The sequence below is a fragment of the Oreochromis niloticus genome, linkage group LG4 (assembly GCF_001858045.2).
Source record: "Oreochromis niloticus isolate F11D_XX linkage group LG4, O_niloticus_UMD_NMBU, whole genome shotgun sequence".
NCBI classification, from domain to species: Eukaryota; Metazoa; Chordata; class Actinopteri; order Cichliformes; family Cichlidae; genus Oreochromis; species Oreochromis niloticus.
The window spans coordinates 10,107,421-10,132,060 of record NC_031969.2 but is presented as its reverse complement, the minus strand read 5'-3'; the positions used below and the strand labels follow the sequence as shown (position 1 = coordinate 10,132,060).

At 41.6% G+C, this 24,640-nt stretch overlaps 5 protein-coding genes and 1 non-coding gene across 7 annotated transcripts; 3 read left to right on the top strand and 3 right to left on the bottom strand.

The window, feature by feature from the left end:
* Positions 1 to 442: 442 nt before the first annotated feature.
* rrp7a (ribosomal RNA processing 7 homolog A) lies at positions 443 to 2,549 on the bottom strand. Its single transcript, XM_003443102.5, has 7 exons — positions 2,406 to 2,549; positions 2,078 to 2,220; positions 1,841 to 1,966; positions 1,629 to 1,752; positions 1,012 to 1,109; positions 719 to 926; positions 443 to 625 (listed from the first exon to the last, which is right to left on the bottom strand). The coding sequence occupies exons 1-7, from the start codon at positions 2,467 to 2,469 to the stop codon at positions 540 to 542; spliced, it is 849 nt and encodes a 282-aa protein (XP_003443150.1). The 5' UTR covers positions 2,470 to 2,549; the 3' UTR covers positions 443 to 539.
* A 587-nt stretch (positions 2,550 to 3,136) lies between these two features.
* On the bottom strand, positions 3,137 to 11,543 carry poldip3 (polymerase (DNA-directed), delta interacting protein 3). The gene is given in 11 exon segments (XM_003443195.5): positions 3,137 to 4,309; positions 4,312 to 4,367; positions 5,392 to 5,458; positions 7,113 to 7,242; positions 7,345 to 7,422; positions 9,434 to 9,658; positions 9,778 to 9,855; positions 9,961 to 10,005; positions 10,100 to 10,527; positions 10,630 to 10,730; positions 11,301 to 11,543. Coding segments are annotated over 11 exon segments (1,437 nt in total). The 5' UTR covers positions 11,369 to 11,543; the 3' UTR covers positions 3,137 to 4,148.
* Positions 11,544 to 11,856: 313 nt separating this feature from the next.
* On the top strand, positions 11,857 to 12,010 carry LOC112846815 (U12 minor spliceosomal RNA). Its single transcript, XR_003219987.1, has one exon. It is a non-coding gene; the product is annotated as a U12 minor spliceosomal RNA (small nuclear RNA).
* Positions 12,011 to 12,355: 345 nt separating this feature from the next.
* fam234b (family with sequence similarity 234 member B) lies at positions 12,356 to 20,081 on the top strand. The gene is made up of 13 exons (XM_005468441.4): positions 12,356 to 12,503; positions 14,311 to 14,868; positions 15,219 to 15,323; positions 16,559 to 16,726; positions 16,828 to 16,943; positions 17,139 to 17,289; positions 17,539 to 17,680; positions 17,857 to 18,057; positions 18,429 to 18,507; positions 18,634 to 18,801; positions 18,952 to 19,072; positions 19,183 to 19,403; positions 19,487 to 20,081. The coding sequence occupies exons 1-13, from the start codon at positions 12,467 to 12,469 to the stop codon at positions 19,487 to 19,489; spliced, it is 2,070 nt and encodes a 689-aa protein (XP_005468498.1). The 5' UTR covers positions 12,356 to 12,466; the 3' UTR covers positions 19,490 to 20,081.
* A 92-nt stretch (positions 20,082 to 20,173) lies between these two features.
* On the top strand, positions 20,174 to 21,720 carry smdt1a (single-pass membrane protein with aspartate-rich tail 1a). Of its 2 annotated transcripts, none has more exons than XM_013270151.3 (3): positions 20,174 to 20,401; positions 20,519 to 20,683; positions 21,226 to 21,720. In XM_013270151.3, the coding sequence occupies exons 1-2, from the start codon at positions 20,246 to 20,248 to the stop codon at positions 20,654 to 20,656; spliced, it is 294 nt and encodes a 97-aa protein (XP_013125605.1). In that variant the 5' UTR covers positions 20,174 to 20,245; the 3' UTR covers positions 20,657 to 20,683; positions 21,226 to 21,720. The 2 variants fall into 2 exon arrangements, with proteins under 2 accessions (XP_013125605.1, XP_003443245.3); XM_003443197.5 differs by having other exon boundaries at positions 20,175 to 20,401; positions 20,519 to 20,675; positions 21,226 to 21,482.
* A 180-nt stretch (positions 21,721 to 21,900) lies between these two features.
* On the bottom strand, positions 21,901 to 23,805 carry ndufa6 (NADH:ubiquinone oxidoreductase subunit A6). Its single transcript, XM_003443103.5, has 3 exons — positions 23,623 to 23,805; positions 22,298 to 22,413; positions 21,901 to 22,131 (listed from the first exon to the last, which is right to left on the bottom strand). The coding sequence occupies exons 1-3, from the start codon at positions 23,759 to 23,761 to the stop codon at positions 22,000 to 22,002; spliced, it is 387 nt and encodes a 128-aa protein (XP_003443151.1). The 5' UTR covers positions 23,762 to 23,805; the 3' UTR covers positions 21,901 to 21,999.
* Between the last annotated feature and the right edge of the window lie 835 nt (positions 23,806 to 24,640).

Genomic DNA, 24,640 nt, shown 5'->3' with positions numbered 1-24,640 from the left:
GACATGTTCGACCACAATGCAGATCTCCTGTTTCATCCACAACTCAAAGGTGCTCTATAGGATTGAGATCTGTTGAGATGAGCTTTGTGACATTTGACTGAAGATGGGTACACTGTGGTCATATTACATTATGCACATGACACACAAGTAGGAAATGTAGGAGATTGTAGGCATCTGGTTGAAACACCACTATACTGTCCCATGCCAACTTACATATATATGCAGAAATACACCAAGATCAACCTATGATGTCATCACAGAAAGTTGCTGGCCTGCTGTAATAATTTGATGAAATTATAAAATTATGATCTTAAACTTCAAGCAAAAGAGATTAACCTTAAACTGCTGTTTTATAACATTTCAGTACTTCATGTAGCTTTACTGTGCTTCACTAGATTTACTATCATTAATGTGAGGAGCGGGAAATTTAATAATCATAAAATTAAGTCAGATTAGCAGTTTATTGACATAAAACCTCTATAATGCAACTGAAATACACAAAAGCAGTGAAATGAGAAAAGAAAAAATGGGCAGCTGACTCAGTAAGGTCTGAACTTCCTCTGTGCCCTCAGCAGAGCTATTCTCTGTTTATCCTCCTCAAACTTTTTCCTCAGTTCAGCGATATCTGGAAAAGAAAGAAAGAAAAGGAAACGCATTTAACCAAAATCATTTCACAACCTCAAATGTAAACAATGTCATTAACATATCAGTGACTTACGTTCTTTCTGCGTGTTTCTGTGCTGCCAGGTGTAGAAGTTCAAGAGCTCCTTCCTCTTCTTCTTCGTTATCTCCCTCTGTAGAGTCCTCTGATTGGCTGCTTCGCTGTGAGGACGCGCCTTGGTACCCTTGTGCCCTCTCGTGACTTTCACCCAGCCCTCTTCATCTTCTTGCTCCTCCTCGGCCTCCTTCTTCTGCCGCTCCGCTTCCTGTGGACAAAACATCAAACCCACATTGAAGCCACGCGGAGCGGACGCGTCAGTGGTGATGAAGGAACAGCGACAGAATTCTCACCTCTTCTTTACGCTTGTCGTAGTCTTCCATAAAAGAGTCGACTTTTTGTTGCAGCTGCTCCGGTTGGATAAAGGAGTTTGTGTACTGCTGGATCCACTCTGACATAAAGAAAATACAACACACCTGTCATACAGCTCATTTGTTACAGATGATTCCAGATGTTCTGCATCATTTCTTCTCATTATTACATCACTTTATGTCCCATTTGGCATCGATTTGTAGCCACTGTATTTATGTTAAGCTTGATTTTTTTCTTGATTTTTAAAACACATCTTATTCCCAAAAGCTATAAATCCTTCTGCTCAATCCCACATCCTACCCCTCAGCACATACCTGGTCATACACATTTTATAATATACAAATGACTCATGTAAAGTACATTTTCAATGTTGCATTTATCAGTATATTTATGTTATTTAAGTTTTTGCATCATGTAGCTACATCTCTAAGTATTTATGATACTTTTGAACACATCTTTTGCAGATACTTTTGCTTCTTTGGTTATATTTCACATTTCTTTGCAGCCATCAGCTGTGTTTGGGGCGGTTTTATGTCTTGTTTGGTTTTATTTAAGCCTCATACATTAAACTGTGTCACTTTAGCAACAGCCTACTTACTCTGCAGTCCTGTTTTGACTGGGCGGTGCTCTGTGCAGACCACCAAAGGCACATCATGTGGGTGTGATTTAACTGCTGGTAAACTGGAGGATATTTGAAATACAACATAGCCAACTTTGAAGCCCTGAAACAGACAGAGACACATTACGTGAAACTGAAATCTACAAAACATACATAAACAAACGAGAAACTGCGCAGGAACACAGGTCAACCTGTTTTTCAGCTGGTTTGAAGAACTTGGACAGTTTGGGTCCAGACTCCTGGGAGGACCCCGGGTGGTCTCTCAGCTCCACTGACTGAACGCTGCCAAACTGCGAGAATAAATCTTTGACAACATCCTGTAACACACACATACATAAACAGTGAGAGGAAAGGCAGTCTGCAGTAGTTACTGTTTACATGAAGGACAAACAAACAAACCACACAGAGCAGCCAGGCAGGCGCGCTACCTCTGAGCAGTATGGAGGGATGTTGAGCACGAACAAAGTCCGGTCCAGCGGTCTGTGGGAACTCCTCTCCGCTCGCACCCTGTGCTCCTTCACGTACAGCGAGTGCCTGGCGGCGCTGTCGGAGCTGAACTGTAAGGACAACACTGCGAGGAGAGCCGAGAAAAAACAACACATCAGCGTCTGCTATCACCCAGCGACCACTGCTCTGTCGACATGGCAGACTACAGATCAGCACACACACATACACACACCAGCCGGGTTACATAACACAAGCATTTGTCTACGAGGACAAAGGGGTACAGGAAAGCGGCGTAATAATCAGAAATACCCGTAAATCCTCCAGGAATAACACAAGCCTGATTCTTGGCATGTTTCTTCTTGGACGGCGCCATTTTGATGTGACCTTTCACGCCGGAAGTACAACTGAGTTCCCGTTTGGTTCCCTTCCCCTCCCAGATTTTCTGCTAAGCAGGTTCTGTGTTTGTTTTAAACCCAAACATTTCGTTTTTAGCTTGTATTACAACCTACCTTAAAAATTGAATTTAATGGTAAAATTTAGCCTCGACTTTGAGGCTATAAATGAGGTTACAGTCATCAGTGTTAGAGGATCATTTATCATTTATGTTGTCATATAACATTTTCCACCAGCCTGTTCCAGGGTTTTAAATTTAAGATGTTTTTTTAAATGAAAGCTGAAATTTTTATGTCAAAATTTCAACAAAATAACTAATTACTTAAGTTATTTTCTCAGAAGTTTGAGTTGGTATGTTGAAAATTTGAGCTCGACTTAATGATTAAAGAAACAAGCCTCCATGGTTTTGCTTCCCTCAAACCAATTTTAACAACTGGAGTGAATCTCTCCTTTTTAATATTTTGGTTGTTGGTTTTACTTGTAGACGTGTATTTATAAAAAGTAAAACTGAAACAAAGACGGCTAAAGGTTCAGCACCAAACTTGTAAATCATTCACAAGTCCAGAACTGTTTTTAGAAAGCCTAACAGCACAGATACATAAATCAACAGAGTTCATAATATGAAGAGCAAAGAAGAGTCACATACATCATCTACAAAGCTAAATATTTAATGGTGACATTTCAGACACATCCTACCACTTTGTCTCGTTTTGCATGACATACCAAGAATGCAATAGAACGTAAATTACAGTCTTTCAACACAAATCGAGAGTAATAATAGAAAGAATTAAACATGTTGACCATCAAGCAAAAACCAGTCACAGAGCATACGAGTCTGGATGCCACAAGAATGTTAAAACCAAATAAACTGACATGTCCCTTTGAGAGCTAGCTTACTGAAGTTATTATGGTATTATGTAGTTTACACCGGTCCCCGATTTGCAGGTATTTTCAGTTATTTTGGCATCACTTTGGGCTCAACTTGAGTCATCTTCCCACATTTTAACCAAACTGTCCTTCCTAATAAAACAGACATGACATAGATTAGGTTTTTTGTGTTGTTTGTATATCGCCCCCCCCCCCCAATGCATTTTACACACTCATAAAACCCAAAGGGAAGTACTGATAAGATAAATGAACACACCTGCATGAATATTCAGCCTTAAATATTACATAACTCTCAAGAATAACACTACCACACAGTTGTCAATTAGTCAGTCAAAGGGTTTTGGCTGGGTTTGTTTTTTTAACTCCTCCCCTTTTGGAAGTTGGAGGAAAGCGGCAATGACGGGATGATGGGATATATATTAAACTAAATCAAACTGTCACTTAATATATGGAAGAAAAAAAAAGAAAAGAAAAGAAAAAAAAAACACCCTTTGCAATTAAATCTCCTCCTCCACCTCTACATCGGATTAAAAGACCATATGAAACCGTCCCCCGCTCCGTTTCCAAAACCAACAGGTGACTTCTGATAAAACCCAAACGAGGATGCATGAATGATGAACTTCACGTTCACAGGAGTCATGTATATCAAATGTGTAAAAATCAGTTTCATGAGAATGTGTGCTGGCTGCTGTCAATGTGAACACCACAGTTTCAAATGAGAACACTGAGAATGCATTAACATGAACAGAGTGTTTTCACTTTAGACGTGGGCTATATCTTGATGCGAAAGGCAGTGGCCTGTGAGCTGGGAGGCTCAGTGGTGGAGGTCGACTGTGTAGTGGACTTGAAGAGAGCTTTGAGGATGGTCTGGGGGTCCACCTCTGGTGTGGGCTGAGAGGAGGAGCGCTGACCGGCGGGCCGTGATAAGGAGGGGGCAGACCTTCTTTCTTTGTGCTGCTGCCGCCTGTACCCGGAGTATCGCTGAGTCGCCTGTGGGCAAGTCAAACAGTTGTTACTATTTTTTAAGTCCTTTAATGGTTCAAACAACACACAGACACAACACTCAGTTAAAGAGACAGCTGTTACGCCAAAAGGGTTGCATGCCTGACCTCTAGTGGAGAACACAGCAACAGCACCTGGTATTTACATTTCTGTGTGAACTTATTATCACGAGTACCTTGTTTTCCAAAGGCAATGTAATAATGCTACTAACCACCTCAAAATGGACTTATGTGCTTTCCCTTATATACAGTTTCCTTCAGTTCATATTAAATATGCCCACTAACGTCACCAAAGCTAAAAACTTAGGCTACAGACTGTTTTAAATGTTTGTTTTCAGACTATTATTTCTATTCCTGAATTTGTGTGAAGTCAGTGAAAGAGGATAAGAGGACAACACGGTCATTTAAGTCTCACAGCTCTGGCTGTGAGCACAAAAGCCCCGCACACGCGCACACACACACACACACACACACACACAATGTTCACCCCTTCTGTTAATGATGGGCAGCCAATCAGAAGAAAGTTTCCTTAAGGGGGATGGAAGCTAGAGTCGCTCACTTTAGACAGCAAATAAAGTGAGAGGCTGTACAGAGGATCACAATAAAATACTTTTTACTTTAGGAATGCAGTAAATGGACAGGTAATAGGTTTTAGTATGTAGATAAAAGTCAGATTATAGCACAATGAAAATATGCAAAACAATGATTTCTTTAAATTAGGATTCTTCCTACACAGAGGAAGTATGTGAAGGGAAGAAGGACGATCATCAGCACTGTAATGCATTTTAACCAGTTCTGTTATTTGGATTTTCACCCAACACACTACATACTTTGTCTATACAAAAGGTCACATATAACAAGGATACAGTGACTCACTGCCTTTTCATGGACCCCTTATACATGCTGTCCCCAAGTTCTCTGTCTGAGCCAACCCTGGTCTCACACAGCATGCAAACACAACTGAGTACAGATTAATTTGAAATTAACTAAAGAAGCCTCGAGGGCTCACTCACAATAGAATGGGTTGATCAGAAGTGATGACATTTCCCTGAATATGAAGGTTACACTTCATGGGTTGGCCTGCGGGTGGACAAGAAAAGGAAAAGAACAGATGACACAAATGAACCAATCACAACGATCCTGACCACATACAGAGCTGTTAAAAACTATTTGCCCCTTTCCTGATCTCTTAGGTTTTTGCATGTTTGCCACACTTGAATGTTTCAGATCAAACAAATTTTAATATCACACAAAGAAAACTTGAGTAGATACAAAATGCAGCTTTCAAATAAGGATTAAATTTACTGTCATAGAAGCTATCCAATCCTAAGAGGCCTGGTATGAAAACGTAATTGCCCTGTGAACCTAATAACAGGTTGTGCCACTCTTGGCATTAAGAACTACAATCAAACATTTGGAATAACTGGCAATGAGTCTATCACGTCACTGTGAAGGAAGTTTGGCTCACTCTTCTTTGAATTCTTGGAATTATTTTCATTCAGCCACACTGGGATGTTTACCAGCTCGAACGGTCTGTTTAAGGTCATGGAAAAGCGTCTCAATCTGACTTGAGTCCAGACTTTGGTTTAGGCCATTCCTAAACCTTAAATATTTTTTCTTTGAGCCAGTCAGACGTGGACCTGCTGTTTTATTTTCCATCATTGTCCTGCTGCATAATTGGCTCCATCAATTATGAGAAATCATCCTGGTCCCAAAGCAGCAAAGCAACCCCAGACCGTCACACTAACACCACCATGTTTGATTTATTTTATGAAATACTGTTAAGTTTTTATGTCAGATGTAACAGGACTCAAACCTTCAAAATAGTTGAACTTTTGCCTCATCAGTCCACAGAATATTTTTCCCAAAAGTGTTGAGGATCATCAAGATGGTTTGGCAAATGTGAGACGCCATTTGTGTTCTTTTTTGGTCAGCAATAATTTTGTCCTCGTAATTCTCTCATAGATGCCATTTTTGCCCAGTTTCTTTCTTACTGCTGAATCATAAACTCTGACCTTGACCAAGGCTTACAGTTCTTAGATGCCGCCCTGGTTTATTTAGTGACCTCCTGGATGGGCCAACGATGCGCTCTTGGGAGTATTTTGGTAGGCCGGCCACTCCTGGGAAGGTTCACCAAGTTTTCTCCATTTGTGGATAATAGCTCTTATGGTTCACCGGAATCCCAAAGTCTTAGAAACAGCTTTGGAACAGTCTCCAGACTGACAGATGTCAATGACTTTGTTTCTCAGCTGTTTCTTCAGATCGTGGCATGAGATGTTTTTTGAGATCTTTTAGCCTTTTAGTCAGACAGCCTCAAGTTAAGTGATTTCTTGATCCAGCAGATCTGGCAGTATTCAGGTCTGGGTGTTTAGTGAACTCATCTTTACAAAACTGTGGTTAATCACATTTAATTCATGAATTAAAAAGGGAGATCATTTCTTTTTCACAAGGGCAGATAGGTTTGGGTAGCGTTTTCTTCTTAATAAAGGCAATCATAGTTTAAAAACTGCACTTTGTTATCCTTGTTTAATCTTAAAATTTGATTGACACTCTGAAACATTTGTGTATCACAAATATGCAAAATATTAGGAAATCAGAAAGGAGTCTAACACATTTTCATGACACTATATATAATGTATAACAAGCTCGCAAAACATCTCGTTGCCACAGCAGCCATTAAACTGCATGTTAAACAGAAGACTTTCATGTGTGCGTCCTTGCTCTTGGCACTCACCGTCCAAGCAGCGATTGTTGTACTTCCTGTATGCGCTCACGGCGTCCTCTTTACGGACAAACACCACTTCAGCTACGCCTACCTTCACCAGCCGTGCTCGCTTCAAGGCACCGCACACACAGAACAGTTCCTGTGGACAAAAATTGACAGGCATTACAAATACACACTAAATGACTCATCATTTTAATCTCAAACAAGAGAAGGTTAAAGGCAAACAGAGCAAGTTCCTCACCACTATGTCCTCCTCAGTGACTCGGGGATGCAGATTGTTCACTGTTATTTTTGTCCCCTCCAAAGGGCTAAAAGCAGGCTAAAAAGAAAAATGACAAAACCAAACAGTCAAGTAAATGTAGTTGCAATGACTTGTGTGAACACATTAAATATCATTCAAACTGATACATGTAACAGAATCACTGCAGGGGTCTATATCATAAAGAGCCTGCAGCCAGGTTTAAAAAACAAAAACAACCAAACAAAAAGTCTTAACTTTTTTTCTTTTAATCTTGCATTCAGTATTTTCACCCGTTAGCCTAAAAAAATTTCACTTTAAATGTGCAAATCTACTGAAGTAAGAAGGGTTCATTGGGATGTGGCATGGACGGCAAAAAAGGCAAGGGTGGTATGAAGGGTGAGACATTTTGAGAGTTTCATTTGCAACTGCAACTAAAAACTGATGTGTGTGAATTGTAATATGTATAAAGGAACATGTGGGCAACAAAAACAAACCGGTTACCACCGCAAAAGCAGTGAGATGATTTATTACAGGGTGGAGCTGCAGCCTGTCCTCTATGGCAAACACCGGGCTCAAGCGGATTTTATCCTTTCCACGTCTGCAGGTCCGCTTGACACAGATTTCATCATCGGACAGTGAGCGCACAGACGTCCGTGAGCCTGCCTGTTTTTTTGTTTTGTTTTGTTTTTTTATCACTTGGACTCATCCACTGATATTACAGTGCACCAACTACACCCTGTGTCCGCAACAGAGTAATACAGGCTCCAGACAGCATTTATTCTAAGTTAACAAGTATGTTTGTTACTGCAGTTGCAATCAAAATCATAATAGTTAAGCCAACCAAAGTCCTTTAAACTTATTAAACGCTGGTTTAAGTTTAAACACGAAACAAACAGAAAAGATTTACCTCCACTATGTTTCACAAAGTGACACCTGTTTACTGAATTAAGAGCAAGTAAAAATTGAAGGATTTGTATGAAGACAGGCTGCTGGTAGACCTTGAAATGTGGCAGAAATGTAGCTGCAGACTGACGACAGCTGTTGCCTTTGACTGTCGGCATAATTTCTGCAGCATGCAGGAGTGTTTCCAAAAGTGGCCACAGTCTATATTCCACTACATTTATGTTACAACATTAGTTATTTGTTATTTTGAAGATTTAAATTATTTATCTTAAATTATGCCAGTTATTTTTAATACACCTCACTAGGATTGTCAAATAAAAATCGATAGTTGGGTATTAATCAATATTAAAAATATCAAATTAAGATTTGCAACAGTATTGTTACAACAGTCCCGTTTTGGCCTCCTCCAGCTGATACACAACGTCCCACAGCACAGCTGCACACAGACACACAGCTCCTCCCTTCACTAACAGCTGAAGAAGTTAACACTGAATAACACTTCAAGAGGAATTTCAGAGATCAGTAAAGCTCCCATTTCCAAATTTGCTGTCAGTCCAGAGTGTGGAGAACTAATCTGAGCAAATAAAGAGTAAAATTTCAGAGCAGCAGAATCAGACGAGTTTCAGGCCTGAAGAGCAGAGCTGAGGAGAAGAAGGGCTGCAGCCTGAGGCAGAGCAGTGTGAACAGTGAATAAGAGAAAGGTTGCAGGACCAGGGAAGAGGTGGCAGATGTGGACAATATGATAAACTAGCTTTTCTACTTTTACAATAATTTATTAAAATGTGTTTGTTATTTTTTTGTATCCAGCTGTGAGCCGGCTGTTAAGACGTTAACTTTGCAAAAAAAAATTACCTTATTGCCAGGACTGCTGTTGTAGCACAATGGGCAAATGGCCAAAATATTTGATGTTGTATTGAAAATGGGAGGTATCAGTATCGAGTTTCAAATTCTGGTGTTTTGACAATCCTATATGTCACATGTCCCAGCTATATATAAAGCAATTAAAGGAAATCAATTGTTTTCCTTTGTCTGGGGCATGATGCAGATGTTATGTTAGAAACTCGTCTGACTTGTTGCATCAAGCCAAAAGACAAATTATAATAATAAAAACCATAATAACACAAGTTATATGAGCACAATTTGAAAGAACACACACTGAGCTGCAGATAAAAATGACAGGATTAACCTGAGGAGGAGGAGTAGGAGCTGTTGCACTGGTTTCTGCTGTGCTTTGCTGAAGAGTCCTAGAGACTGGCTGTAAGGCTGCAGCTGAAGACCGAGTGGCAGCCAGGCTGGTAGTGGGCCGAGTAGAAGCCACAGGAACAGCGGGCCGTGGGGCCGTGTAAGCATCATTTTTAACCACCTTGGTGATCGGGGCTGACATGGAGAATGCTGAGCCTGCTGTACCAGGCTGTGTGGAAAAAAGGAGACAAGAAAGATAACGCTCTAGTTAATGTAGGTACACAGCAGACACGCTGGAGTTCCTGTATGAAGGCCTATGTGTAGCCCTGTCACAGAGAAACATCTTACCCGAGACTGTAACAAATTGTTTGCAGTTGTGATCTTTAACTGTTTACTTGGGGCGCCATCATGCTCATTTAGAGTAGGCTGTGGAAAAACAAAATAATCCATTTAGTATGATATCTTAAACCTTTAGAAATGGGCTCATAAGTGTCCTGTTACATTTAAATATGTCAAGAGAAACTGATCTACCTGTGTAGCGGCACGTATTCCTCCCAACATCCCTACTGGACGTTGCTGGAAAAAGAAACATAATATATTACTTAAGGAAGTTCTGACTGTATATTTCTACAAGTATACATATGGGCAAGCCTGATTTATTTATTCTCACCTGGATGGTCTTAGTTATCTTTAAAGGTGGTGCAACTGCTGCTTGTGTCTGGGTCCCTCCAATGCTCCTCTTGAGGCTGAGCCTATCACGAGCATCCATCATTCTTGCATTATTGCTCAGCTGTGGCACTGCACTGGCCTTCGGACTCGGTCCTTGTACATTAGAACCAAACTGCCTTGTATTTACACCAGCAAGATTGTTGTTGGTGTGTATCTGTATCTGCGGCACAAGCGTCTGGCTCTGTAAATGTTGCGTTACTGCTGTCTTTAGTGTGGTCGGTGCAGAGACAGTGAACTGACTCTGTCCCTGCTTGCGTGAGTTGATCATCTGACGTGCATCTTGCACCACTCCTGCTCCTGCCCTGCCACGGATTTTGAAGCGAGCATCTTTCTGCCCCAGCTTCTCTCTGGCATCTTTTACTTGAAAACCTAAGGGGAGAAATTGAGAGTTTTAAGACAATGACTTTGCTCATTACAAAGTAACATTTACACCCACTGATCTGCTGGACTTTAGTGCTTGTTGGGCATTACCTGTGCCTCCTCCAAGCCTCTGTCTCACATCATTAACTCCAATCTTCTGTCTGGCATCAAAGCTTTTTCCATCTCCTCCTGAACCTCGTCCAAACGCTGGCCTGAGAAAAACAAGATTTCATTAGGTTCAACCACAACACAACAACAAGCATTAGGACTAAGCGATACCTTCCACGTTACAATCACTTCTAGAAACACTTTGAATAGGATTTTTTCTCAGATGATTATGGAAACATACCAATTCCAGCTACCACCTTTGTTCATTAAGTGAGGACAAAACTACGATTTGTTGCCAAAAAAACACTAGCGTGCTAGTTAGCCAAGCCTGACGAGTGAAGCAACAAACAAAACGCTGAAAAACACGAGTAATTAAAAGACTTAAACAAAGAAATCTGTTTAGTTAAGCGGAGAGTGGTTCCGAGATTAAACTGCGTTTTCTTTGTCTTCAATATGAATGGCTTCAAACGTGAAGGCCTACGGTTTGTGGAAGCCACTATTAGCCTAGCGTTCAGCCTGTAATCGCTGCTAGCTGTAACATGCTAACGTTAGCTTACGATTGTCGAGAGCTACAAGCAGCAATAAGTTTTCGATATGCGCTTAGAAATGTTACTACAAGTTTCGAAATCCTTAATAAACACACATGCACCAGTCTCCTAACACTCAAAAAATACCTTTTCGCTGCAGCCTTGACGTTAATACGGCGCTGTCGTATAACTTCATCCAGAGAGACGTCTGCCATTTTCTCACACACTTTCCAAAAGCGCGTGCGCGCCTGAGATTTCTTGGGAGCTATGACTACGGGAACTGATTTGGGCCAAAATCCAAAATGGCTATTGGAAGCTGACACTGAGAATTATGATATATTTATAGGAGATTCAGAATAGCTAACGTTGTCGTCTTCAAAACACACACTAAGACAGTTAAAATACGACCGTGCTGCTACCGTAATAAATCTGTGATCGATTAGTCTTGACGAAATACGAATAGCGCGCATACCTGCATACCCATGATGCTTTGCGCCAGATATCACAGCGATTTTACGACATAAACATTGCATATAACGATTAAAAAGGTCAGAATCTGGCTATTTGATCGTTGTTTTATTCACTGAAATAAATATAATTCAATTGAAAGTTAAAAAAACATAATGGGGGAAACTGTATTTGAAACCATAATAGAGAGTGCCTGTGTACATGGTCTATGCCCGTCCTCCACCGTAGTTAGGTCATGCCTTAAACTGATGAGTAAGGAAAATAACGACGCGGGGTGACGCCCGTGTCCTCGTTCAAATTACGAGATTAATTTTTGAAAGGGCACAGGTCTGCCTGCAGAGGTGACTCGCCTACTTTGCGAGATGCCTCGTGGGACAAGGACCTTCCCCGAATCCCAGACACTGTCAAATTAAAAAACGACTGCTCGTCAGTCAAATACATACCTGATTATTACCCCAGGTAATATCTAACAGTAGGAGTGTTAGGTATAGTAATTAGAACGCGGTGGAGCAGGAAGTTCCAAAGTGCAAAACAACACAACGATATTGCGAAATACGTCAAATAAATATTCCGCATAAATATTTACTTCATGTATTATCTATAGGGTAAATATATTGTTAAAAAATCACGTGAAGATTTCAAATTTAGCACGTAGTTAATGTCCATGTTGTTTTTCCACTGTTTATAAATATATAGGTACCGTTACAGACGTCGCAAAGCAAGAGTTCCTCATAAACTACAAGTCCCATGATGCAAACGGTCTGGCGCAGAGCCAAACCGTTGGTTCGGTGGGTGTCTGGGTCCGCACATCATTGCTGCCTCACGTCGGCTCTGTTAGAGGAGAAATGGCTGCAGCGCTGTCCCGTGCCCTCAAACTGCCCGGTAAGATGCCGCACTGATTTTTATTATTTATCAGACCAATGTGCAGACGTAACGGAGCTTAGCTTCATTGATAGTCTGTGCTCTCCTATCTCGCTTCTTAGCCTTCTGAATGCAGCGAAGTCATTTAATTTTACCTCTTGTCATACGCAGTTGTCAGGTTTTCCGTTTTATCTCTGCCAATTTCTCGTGCCAATTTTTTAATCCTAGTCAAATCAGTTGGCCGCAGTTTTTCTGTTTGTGTAGTGCAGCGTCAGAGCGGCACGTTGACGGCGGTGTGTGGTGGTGCTGAACGACGGCTAGCTGCTAGCTAATGTTAACCTGCTGTTAGACAGTTCACCATAAAATATTTTTTTTCATGACAAATACATAATACAAGGTCAGACCTGCCGACAATATCCTACTATAGACAGTGATGCCCATCATTGCCTGTATTACGGTAATAGTATTTCTATTCTATTTGTATTCTATCTGATCTTCTTTCCATTCTTTCTTCTAATAGTATTTCTATTTAATTAAAGATATCTGTAATGTGAAAAAATGCTGACAAGCATTAATGAAATAAAATAACCAAGCTGACGTCATCGTGTTATTACTATTTTTATTTTTTTATTGTTGTTTTAAGTGTTATTGTGCAATGGGGGGGGCGACAATCAAAAAATGCTTCAAAATACAGGAATATAGTTAGATCCACTATTTTTTTCTAGTTTTGCCTCTGCCCACCGCTACAGTATGGTAATAAAGTGGTGTAATCAAACAGAGGCTCAAAATTATTGTATATTGTATATTAAATTAACGTTTAAATATAAGGATAGTTTTTAATACTTGCATGAAAATCCTTTGTAGTCACTATTTGCCTGAGGTCTAAAACCCATTGACGTCACAAAATGCTGTGTTTTCTCCCTTGAGATGCTCTGTCGTGCCTTTACTGCAGCCACCTTCGGTTGCTGCTTGTTTGATGGGTCTCTGATTTCAGTTTTGTTAGCTCCTCTAAAGTTGCTTCATTGTGTTTAGATCAGGTGACTGACTCCGCTATTGAATAATATCTAATTTCTTTGCGTTGAGAAACTCGGGTTGCTTTTGCAGTTTGCTTTGGGTCATTATTCTTTTGTACTGTGAAGAGCTGTCTGTTCAGTTTTGTAGCATTTGTCTGAGTCTGTACACCTCACAGTTCAGCCTGCTGCTTCTTTCAGCGATCACATCACCAATAAACACTAGTGACCCACTTAGTCTATATATGCTCATTCCATAACAATGCTTCCATCCTGTTTAACAGACATGTTTGACAGTATGCTTCAGATCATGAGCTGTTTCTCTCTTTCTCCACATATTTCTCCTCCCATCATTCTGGTATGAACTCATCTTGGCTTCATCTGTCCGAATACTTTTTCAGAACTGTGCAAGCTCTTTTAGATGTCTAATCTAGCCTCCCTGCTCTTTAGTGTAACCAGCAGTTTGCAGCTTGTTGTAAACCTTTTGTATTTACATTCATGAAGACATTTCTTGATTGTACACTTTGACAATGATACTCCTACCTCTGGACCCTTTTTAGATGTTATAAAGTTGTTTTTCATAACCATGGAAATCATTCTGTCGTAATGCACTTTAGTTGTCTTCTGTGGTTAATGTTGCTGAGCCAATCAGCTCTGATGTTTTGGTTTTTCAGCCTAACAATAGCCCAGTGATGATGTCTTATCCATAAAAAGTGGACCTAATCGATATTTAATATGCAAGCAGCACAACAGCCTCTGGTTCGAGTCATGTTCAAACCAGTGCACTCCTAATGAGCAGTTTCTGTGTGTCTTTGCAGGGAAGAAGGGCTCGGAGCTCGGGGAGTATGACCCTCTCACCCAAGCAGATAGCGATGACGAGAGCGAAGAGGATGACCTTGTGCTCAACTACCCCCGAAATGGTCTCGGGAGGGATAGCTGCCTGGGCACGGGGTCTTCCAAGCTGCGCGGCGGCCGATCTGGAAGACTTGTGGGCGCGGAAGACGGGGTGCAAGACGACGAGGAGGACGAAGAGGAGGACGAGTGGAGAGAGCGACTCCCCAGCAAATCCAGGCAAGACAGGAATGACATGAAGGGAGTGCAGTACTGGAGCCACAGGGACTCGGGCGGCGAGAGGAAGAGGGAGGACAGAGGGGGCCCTGGAGCACTGGGTGGTGCTGGGCTAGGACTTCACAGTTCTGATGAACAAAAAAGGATGAGGGTGAAGAATGCTATCCGAAGTGCGTTTTTTCTGGTGCCTCTGGTGTGTGCCACAGTGGTCGTGTTGCTCTGTGCGTTCCTGATTCCATGCCAGAAGGGAGACCTGGAAAAGAGGCTGCAGTGGGAGAAAGCACTGTTGAGCAATGTTGAGACAGGAGGTAAGGATAATAATGCACATTTAGGGACTCCTTTATTAAGGCCCATCATGTAACATAGCATGTAGATTAGTAGGCCTGTACTTAGCTCCAGAGTAAACTAGGAAAAATAAACAGCCAGTGCTTGATAAGATCTCGCTCTCCTCTGCTGATATCTAAAGTGAGTGGTGCCACAATAATAAGGCTTACTCAGGAGTCGTAGAGGCTAGACAAAGTGCCTAACCCTGTAATTTTCCACCTGTCATTACACAGGCTTGTGAAACATCTTTCTACCCATCACATGCTCTGTTTACACGTGAAACATTGCTTCTGTTAGTGGGTGGTGTTCACTTTTTTTTCTTTCTTTTTTTTAGGTGTCACACCACCCGCACTGGCACTGTGGGATGTTGATGGTGATTCAGTGGAGGATGTGTTCCTGGGTGTTACCGAACCGACCAATGAGACCCACACCACACAAAGTATGTGAGATATGTAAATATCTTTGCAGCCTCAGGCCTGTACCCATCCACAGTTGTGGTCAGAAGTATACATACACTCATCATGAGCATTAGTGTCATGGTAATTTTGGGCTTTCAGTGGTTTCTTTGAACTGTTCTTTTTTCAGGCTGGAATAATTGTACAGCACAAATCTTTAATTACTTTTAAAAAAACGAACTGTGTGCACAAGTATATATTTATTTTGGCTTCTGGCATAATTCTGATTGGCTTCTGCCAAACTGGTGGAGTTCCTTTAAATTGTTTGTTTTCCAACCATTGACTCGAGTTTTTAAGTGTAGTCGACAGTAGATTTGAGGTTGGGGCTTCATGAAGGCCATTCCAGAAGCCTAATGTTAACCTGTTTTATCCATTTCAAAACTGGTTTTGATGTGTGTTTGGGATCATTGACCTCTTGGAACACTGAACTGCATTTGAGTTTCAGCTGTCTAGCTGTTGATTTGAGGTGAAGTTGAAGAATTTGGATGTAGTCCTTCATTATTCCATCCCAATTTGTGCAGTGCTCCACTACCACTGGCAGCAAAAAGGCCCCAGAGCATGATGCTACCACCACCATGCCTGACAGTTGGTACAGTGTCCTTAGGTTTGAAAGCCTGACCTTTACTCCTTTACATCATGTCAGACTTGAGCCTTGATGGAGACAATTTCCTCTCATCTGAGGGTGACAGAGTTGGTCTTCTTCCAGACTTTGGCAAAGTGTTGACTCGTCCAATTAACTTGTACTCTTGTACAGTTTTTTTTAACTGATGATCTTACAATCTTCAGTTGTTTAGAAATGGCTCCAAGAGACCTTCTCAACTTATGGGAATCTATAATTCCCTCTTGCTTAGACCTTCACTGAATTCCTTTGACTTTCCCAATGTTCTGTGCATTAATCGATCGAATGAGTGCTGTCAAAGAAATTCTTTTTATGGCACCAAAGGGAAATTTCCAGTTGTAGGGAATCATGATCACTAATCTTGCAAGTTTTGGCATTGTCAAGTTAAAGGACACTGTATAATCTTCAGTACTAAAAGATTTAAGTATATTTTTAAGCCTGTGTGTATTCTTTTGATGCTATGTGGATTAGAGAAAATCCAACATGGATTCAAACTTAAGCCCCCAATTCTTGTGTTTTAAAGTCATTGAAGATGACTGTGTGCTTTCTCTCTCTGTAACCTCTTTGATATTTATACATGGTGTATGCGCTTCATCCCAGCTTACAGTGCAGTGGCCCTTTCTGCCGTCAGCGGCCAGGTGCTGTGGAAAAAAGTCATGTCAGAGGCTGTGATGTACATCCAGTGTGGTCTGCAGTACAGCACCGTGCCGTCGCCCGTGTGCCTCCTCATCTGCAAATCCTACATCACGGCTGTCAACGGCACCACAGGTTGGACTCAGTGCTGTCCCAGCTGTGCAGAAGTAAATAAAATTAATCAACTGCAAGTATTCATTTCTAAGCATTCAAAGATATTTCCTTTCCCTCCGCAGGAAAGAAGCTGTGGTCATCATCAATTAAGAGCATTGAATCTCAGGCAGTGTTACTTCCAGACCTCCAGGGCGACTCACACCCAGATCTGCTTGTAGCCACCCTGCCAGCGGATGACGTATGCCAGCCTCCCTTATTTCTTCATGTGCTATATTGATGCATGTTAGAGTTTGCAAAGCATTATTTTTTTTGTAGTGTTCACGTAAGCACAATTCATTCGTTCTAATTCATGGATTTAACAATCATCATGAGCTGAAGAATTTACAGTTTGTTTGTATTTTTATTTATTTTTTGCTGCTTTGTGTATTTTCAGAAATTCGATCTCTCTCTGACTTTGATCTCTGGAGAGACGGGAGCGTTGCTCGGACATCCTGTGCCTTTCAACGTCACAGCCCAAGGGACGCTGATTGGGCCTTGGCTATATGAGACACAACAAGGAGTATACTACATCCTGTTTGGTCTAGGTGAAGTTTCAGTAAAAGGACTAGATGTTACAATCCCTGACAATGCACTGCTTTAAATGGAGAAAATCTTTCTAACCTGGAAAATAATCAGATAAAATTAAGCATATTTTTCATTAAATATACTAAAGTTATTGAACAACAACAACAACAACTGATTCTGAGGAGCTCATTTAAGAACTATTGAAGTGACCCTTGAAGTTATTTTAATGGTGGTTTCACAGGAGCTTGTGTCATCGTGTGTTCCCTTAGGTAATGTGAAGGCCATCTCCCTGCGAGACATCTACTTTCGGGCTACTGGAAAACTACCTGAAACTCAGGCGCTTCGAAAGAAGGATTCAGGGTGGGAGGGCATGAAGAAGGACAATTTCTCCTCCGTCATACAAATTTACAGGTGGGTGTCTGCTACTGATGCATAGATCTGTTTTCAATGTGCAAACTCTTTTTTTTTTTTTTTTAAATACCAAATACCTTTAACCAGCTGGCACTAAAGTAGAAAGTAGATTACTAGATCATATATGTTTTTGTCTAAAATAAGTCAAAATCAGATCTTTGTCATGTCCTTTCTAGCCCACGTGACCATGACCAGGCCAAGGTCCTGCTCCCTCTTGTGGCTGGTTTTGGCAGAAACCACAACAACCTGGACACCGCTTCGAACCTGGACTCCACCAGAAGTGACTGGGTGCTGGTGTATGGAGGCAGCATACAGTTACTGCTCCGGCAGAGGAATTTACGAAAGAAATGGACCTACAAAACAACTTCCATTCACAGGTACAGTCCTGTTTGGTTTTTTCCCCCCTGCAGCAACCACTTGAGGGTGGCAAGGTTTGAACAAACTGATGTGCTTGAAAATAATATTTTGATGAGGGGCACCTTACTATTGCCATGAGGTGGTCTGAAGTTTTCAATATTTCATGTAACTGTTGTTTTAGCAACTTTCAGTGTGGTAATCGTGTGATTAATGCAAAATCGTTAGAGAGAATAGCACTTAGTCAGATATGGTTTCCCTGACTTCATTTTAGCTGTATGCCCCCTTCTTTGTTGTTGTTTTAAAAAAAATCACATTCCACCAAAACATCTGCCCCATCCTTTTGAAAACTAGAAAAATATGGGTTCCTAAAATACTTCTTTGTATGTCACAGTCAACCAGTGGCGGGACACTTCAATAGCGATGGAGTCCTCGATCTTTTCATTCAGCATTCATCAAATGGAGTCATGAAGGTAAAACAAACAAATCAAAAGTTCTTCCATGCTTTTTTTCCCCCTCAGGGCTGAAATGAATTTGCTGACATGTAACATTTGCTCCGATCTTACTGATGGTTTTTCCTCCTCTTCTTTGTCTCTCAGACATTAATCATCGATGGGGCGAACGGGACCCGTTTGTGGGCCGCCGAGTTCGTGTGTCCCCAGCTTCGTTTAGAAACGTCTGCAATCTCCACGTCCACAGGCCAATCCGCTTTCCTGTTCTGGGCCAGCGATCCAATCAAAGCACAGAAGAATGTTACCAAGACAACCGTAAGTCTTCCTCAGATAGAATTGCTAGGTTAATGAGAACCCAGGAAGAGCAGCCCTCTGCGACTCCTGTGCACAAGATCATTTTACTCCATTGTGCTCGACTCTGTTAAGGAGTCTTTTGTGCTAAATGTGCTCTCCGGCTGTTAATAGGTGTCGCCGGATGTTGCCGTGGCAGAGCCTCTCATTCGAAAGCTCTACCTGCTCCATCCTACATATCCCACAGTCCTGCTGGAGCTCGCCAGTACCACAGACACAGCAGTCACATCTGCAGGTAATCGCCATCATGCTTTTAAAAGGAAACACAGAACAGAGCATCTTTCTGTACTGTACTCTGTACTGTTTTTTTTCTTTGAATGAATGATCACTCTTCCTTACTGATAGTGAGCTACCAAGACCATCAGAAAGATGCATCCTACATCACAGTGTCCTCCAGGCCCACGCCCGGCTCTGTCCCCAGCGCTTGGATAGTCAAGAGTGTGAGCCTCAGAGCTGCTATCACTAAAGGGCAAATTGTGTGGATAGGAGATGGCAGCAAGACCGCGGGAGCCCTTAAACCCGCTGAGGTCAGCAAGTTCTTCAGACGTCTGACCTTCAGACATCAGGTGAGAAAGAGAATCGCGGGGTGCGGACAATCAGATCTGGAGTGTCGCTAATTTTGACGAGTGAATCTCTCTCAACTATGTAGTGAGGAGCCACCGCTGCTACCACGACCCTGCCTCACAAGTACGCGGTCCAGCCACAAGGACTTGAGCAAGGATGAAAGGGACGAAAAGCTGCGGATGACTCTGCGCTGAGGCGATGATGACAGTTCATCCACGAAGCTGTTTACATCACGTTTGATTCAAACAAAAGTCGAATTTCATCTCTGGTACTTGAGAAAGACATCTGTTTTTGTTTTGTTTTTTTTAAATTGAAACTTTTTCTTTAAATAATTTAAGTCACATTTAGGAAGTCTGTGATCTTTACCTGATTGTTTCTTCACTTGAGAACAGCAGAGTAACTTAACACTTGATCAGTGCATGTCTAGCATGCATCTCTCGTAATTCCAGTATCTACTGTGTGGTACGGTCCACTATTTCAATGCATTTTGTCATGATTATTGTTCTTCTGCTCCTTGATGATTTAGTTAGTATAAGAATTCTGTAAATATTTAATGCTGTACAGTAATTTATTGATTTGCCTTTTTCTTGTCTGAACTTTTTAAGATGAATGAACCGCTGTTTGCTAAGGGTTATGATATTTAAATGTAAGCTGCAAGAGAAAATAAAGCGCAATGTGTAGCCTCCGTGTTTTATTTCAACTTTGAGAAATGCAGTCGGGAAAACAAAACAACTGTGTTGTTGAATCAGCAAAAGGGGGCGCTGTTTCCACTTTCTTCTTGCACATCACAGTTCATCTCCGGTTCGTTTTCCGCATTGCCGTTGCATCAACAAACCCTGTAAACATGGCATCGGCCCTCGGTCGCCTCGTCAGGCTGTCTCTCCTCAACCCCCCCTGCAGATCCCCGCTAACCCCCTCCAGTGTGCCGGGGAACACCGTGACAGCATGCCGGACGGCCGTGTGCTCGTCGTCCGGTTCTATGCTTCCCAAACCCAAAAAGGTGAGTCTCATTTGCACGCAGTGTTACGAAATCAGGAGATTCGGAGGGTGTAGTCTCACGAGCGACGTTAAATAACGTTGTTGTTTCTGTGGTGGGGTGTGTGACACCGGGGAACAGACCCCCTTCGGCCTAATCCGGATCGCCCTGGTAGTCGTGCCCTTCTTGTATGTGGGGACGCAGATCAGCAAGAACTTTGCCGCCCTCCTGGAGGAGCACGACATCTTCGTCCCCGAGGACGACGACGATGATGATTGAGGGGTCTGGAAAGCTTCAGGTTAGCAGGTATCGCTGGCTGTCACTGTGGGTGTCACTGTGCGGCAGAGTGCACGCTCCCTGCTCCGTCTGTGGTGTACAGTGTTGTTCAGTACAGACTGAAATGTGGGAGTTACCATTGCAATTAAAAAAAAGCATGCTTCATTAAAAGGTACCTATTAAGATTATCTTTGTTTTCTATCATATATATGTGTACTATAATAGTGATGGATGCTTTTATCAAACACTGTAAGTAATCCAGTCAAAAAGAAGGAATATCAAAACATAGTCATTTTACAATCTTTGTGAGGGGCCACCAATCAGTACAATAGGTCCCCTTTGATGTTGCTGACCAGGCTTTAAGATTCTTGCTCAGAGCTTCAGCTCTGTAATAACAAAAACATTACGCTCACATTAGCAGCTTGAATGCAGGAGTGTTTTTACCACTTCTGTGTGCTTTATTTTTCTGCAGGCTTTTGCAGCAGTTCTAAAGTTTCTTGTATTAAGACGTAACCGTTTGCAGGTCTTTATAGCGTAAAAATAAATCACCACACTTTTTCTTTCCCTCACAGATTGTGTATTGTGTGACGATGACCACCGCCAAGCGTCAGTGAGCATCTCAGCAGATTAACACCTTTCCGGAGTTGCGTCTTTGTGCACTAGATTCAGGGTTTTTGCTGCCCCGGGCTGATCATATTGTACTGTATTTGTCATTCACTACTCACGTCTTAACAAAAAGAATACTGCTTGTAAAATACAGCGCAGAATCAGTGGAGCTGTGCGATACCAGAACACACAATGATTTCAATAAAATCAAATTTTCTATCAACTGTTTAAAACACTTCATTGCATGAAACATAAAACTTGTTTGGAACAAAGCTGGTACGTTATTCCCATCTTAAGGAGGACAAAATCCAGACTGTAAAATGTTATTTGTCCTCTTACTGTTAGAGCTTTCGGCTCAGTTTTGGTCTGGAGATGTCAATTTTCCAAATACAAGATTAAAGCTTTTCATAGCAGCAGGAAAAACAAAAATAAATAAATAAAACTGATGGAATCAACAATAATGATGAAGATTCAGCTCTCTTCATACACACATGCTTTTCCTACTTTCTGCAGTGAAAAAGCTTTATGTTGTTTGAAACAACCCGCTCAGAACAGCATCTGCACGTTCAGTCATGGTGTGCTGATGGCTTTAATTGATCCAAGTGACAATATCAATAATAAAAAAGAGACGGGACTATAGATAGGTGATTGTTAAGTGTATATTTACAATAAAGAGGAACATCTGTCAAATTGGACACAACCAAAAAACAGGTCACAGGGCAGGCCGAGAGCTGTACAGTTCATTGGTCGTGTCCCCGATAGAATTTGGACAGGAAGTCGGTGGGGCGAGGTTCTTCAGACTCGTAGAAATAGCGCATCATGTGGGTCTTCTGCTTCCAGACGTGGATTGTTTCCTGAAGCTCCATTTTCCCCTTTAAATAGCACACACACATGAAAAACTGAGAATACCTCAACACACTGTGAAGTAAACAACTCAGTGTGGCTCTAAGTTAGATTTAATCAGCACTCAGAGCCCTAAGAGAGACCGCCTTGAGAAAAATCATATTTACTGTTTCTTGTCACAGGTGCTGCTTTTACCTTAATGACCAACATGTCGATCACACGGGGGTCGGTGACGTGCTTGTTCTTGTCAAACATCTCCCTAACTTTGTCTCTTCCTTGGCGTGTTGTGATGTCCAGCTGAAACACTGCGACTGCAGAGAAACAGACACAAACAGAGAGCCATTTTGGTTGGTGACATCATTCCTAAATGTTACTATTACAGCTGCATGAATTAAATCAATCTACAGCAGCTATTCGAAATAAAATTGTCCTACTGTTTTTGTAATGAGTTGCCACTCATTATCATCATTATGCCATATTTGTTTTGCTATAAGGACCCATCAGCATTTGGGTGTTAAACATAAGGAAATCACTGTCGGTTTTTAATTGATTAATTGATTTTGAAGAGGTAAATAGTAATAATAACGTAATAACAAAATGCATTGTAAATAGAAAGCAAAACAGAAAAAAAATATCATGTTGCAAGGAATAAATCTATACACCGAACAATTTACATGCTCGAAAAGGTCTAGGATGAAGTACAAATTTATTTAATCCTACTCCCTTAATGCTATTTAATAATTTACTCATCAGTGTTCCTCGATATAACATGTAATCAGACAATATACATGATTAACTATGTACTAGTCTGCACATAAAACAATATATATTTCACCAACCATTGTTTTAATTCCAGACTTGTACTGTTCCACATTTTTACACCGCAGATGGATATAGGAAAATTGTTCTTTTAAAAATTCGAAGATTTAATGTACCCCTTAGATGTACACCTTAAATAAACCTCTTAAAGGATCTGAGGGGTAACCGTGTAAGTAACCACCTGCTAGGAGCCAAAACAAAGTGAATGCTGAACATGGAATTCTTGCTAACTACGGGTGTTACGAGGCTGCTTTACATATTATATTCAATAAAATAACAGGTCTTCTGTAAGCATGAACCCACACAACAATGTAACACGAATATATGCACCTCTGTTCTTTTTTAATCGATTCTGTATTTGTTTGTATGATTTTAAGTTAAAATGTGTAAACATAAAGTACAGAGTACATAATCTTCGATGCAGCCTCATCTGCCTGGAGCCCAAAACGAACGCTAGCCAGAGTCAGTATCTAAAGGTTGCTTTGAAATCATGAACTTCCCTTTGCAGTTTAGATTTAACGGACACATCACCATCTCTATCTGACAGAAGAGAGGAGAGCGTCTTTAAAACATTGTTGTTACAGTCAGGTTCCTCTGTGCTAGCAGCTAACGTTAATTATTCTGCACCGCTCCATAGACGCGACCTTGACGCTCGCCTCGCTTCTTCCACACCGTTTACCCGCTACAGGGGGCACCCGTACCTGTGTTGGGGACCTCCCGGTACCATGCTCGGTATAACTCGCGGACTCGGCGCTTAGCCTCGTCCAAATCACGGCTAAAAATCGGTTTAACGACTTTCGCAGCACCAGCTGCCGTCCGGGTCGCCGCTGTGGACGCCATAACTGCTACTGCTGCTGTTTTCCGGTTTCATTAAATCAGTGCTGAAAGCGCTCTGCTGCCACCTAGAGGTGCGGCTGGTTCAAGGCACCGCTCACAAAATGAAGGGAACACTTCATTACAGAATAACACAGTTTGTTAAACTTCAGGGATATCAACCTGTCCAGTTAAGAAGCAGAAACCACTGTGGATCCGTTTCACCTGCTGTGGTGGGAAGAAAAGTAACAACAGGTGAAACTGAACTGCCAACAGCAAGACAACCTCCTACAAGATGATTTTACAGGTCATTGCCAGAGACTATTGCTCTCTCCTTAACCGCTCCCCCCAAAACGATTTTTCTCATACTGGTATTATGACATGAGACCTGCAGTCCAGATAGTCTAGTTCATTCAGGATGGGACATCCATGCCTGATGCTGGAAGGTTTGCTGTGTCCCTCGGTACAGTCTCAAGAGTATGAAGGAGATGGGTAACAGGCCCATAGAAGGGCTGGTCCTGGTCCTTTGAGCAAGGGAAAATAGGACCACTACCACTGCTCTATAAAATGACCTACAGCTGACTAATCGTGTGCATATTTCTGACCAAATCGTGAGACAGACTATGAGGGTGGCATGAAGGCCTGACAACCTTTAGTGGGACCTGTACTCACATCTCCAACACCATGCAGGGTTTTTTCACCCCTGTTTTTAACTTTAAAAACTTACTTCTTTGACTCTGACACATTACTTTTTAACAAGATACTCAACTCTTAAACACCCAGCACTTTTGTTTTCACGTCTCTAGAAAACGTCACGCTCTTGCAGACTTTATGAAACGTATCCTTACATTAGATTAAGCACAGAACTGAAAAACACAAACGTCTGCAGGTTTTGGGCAGATACAA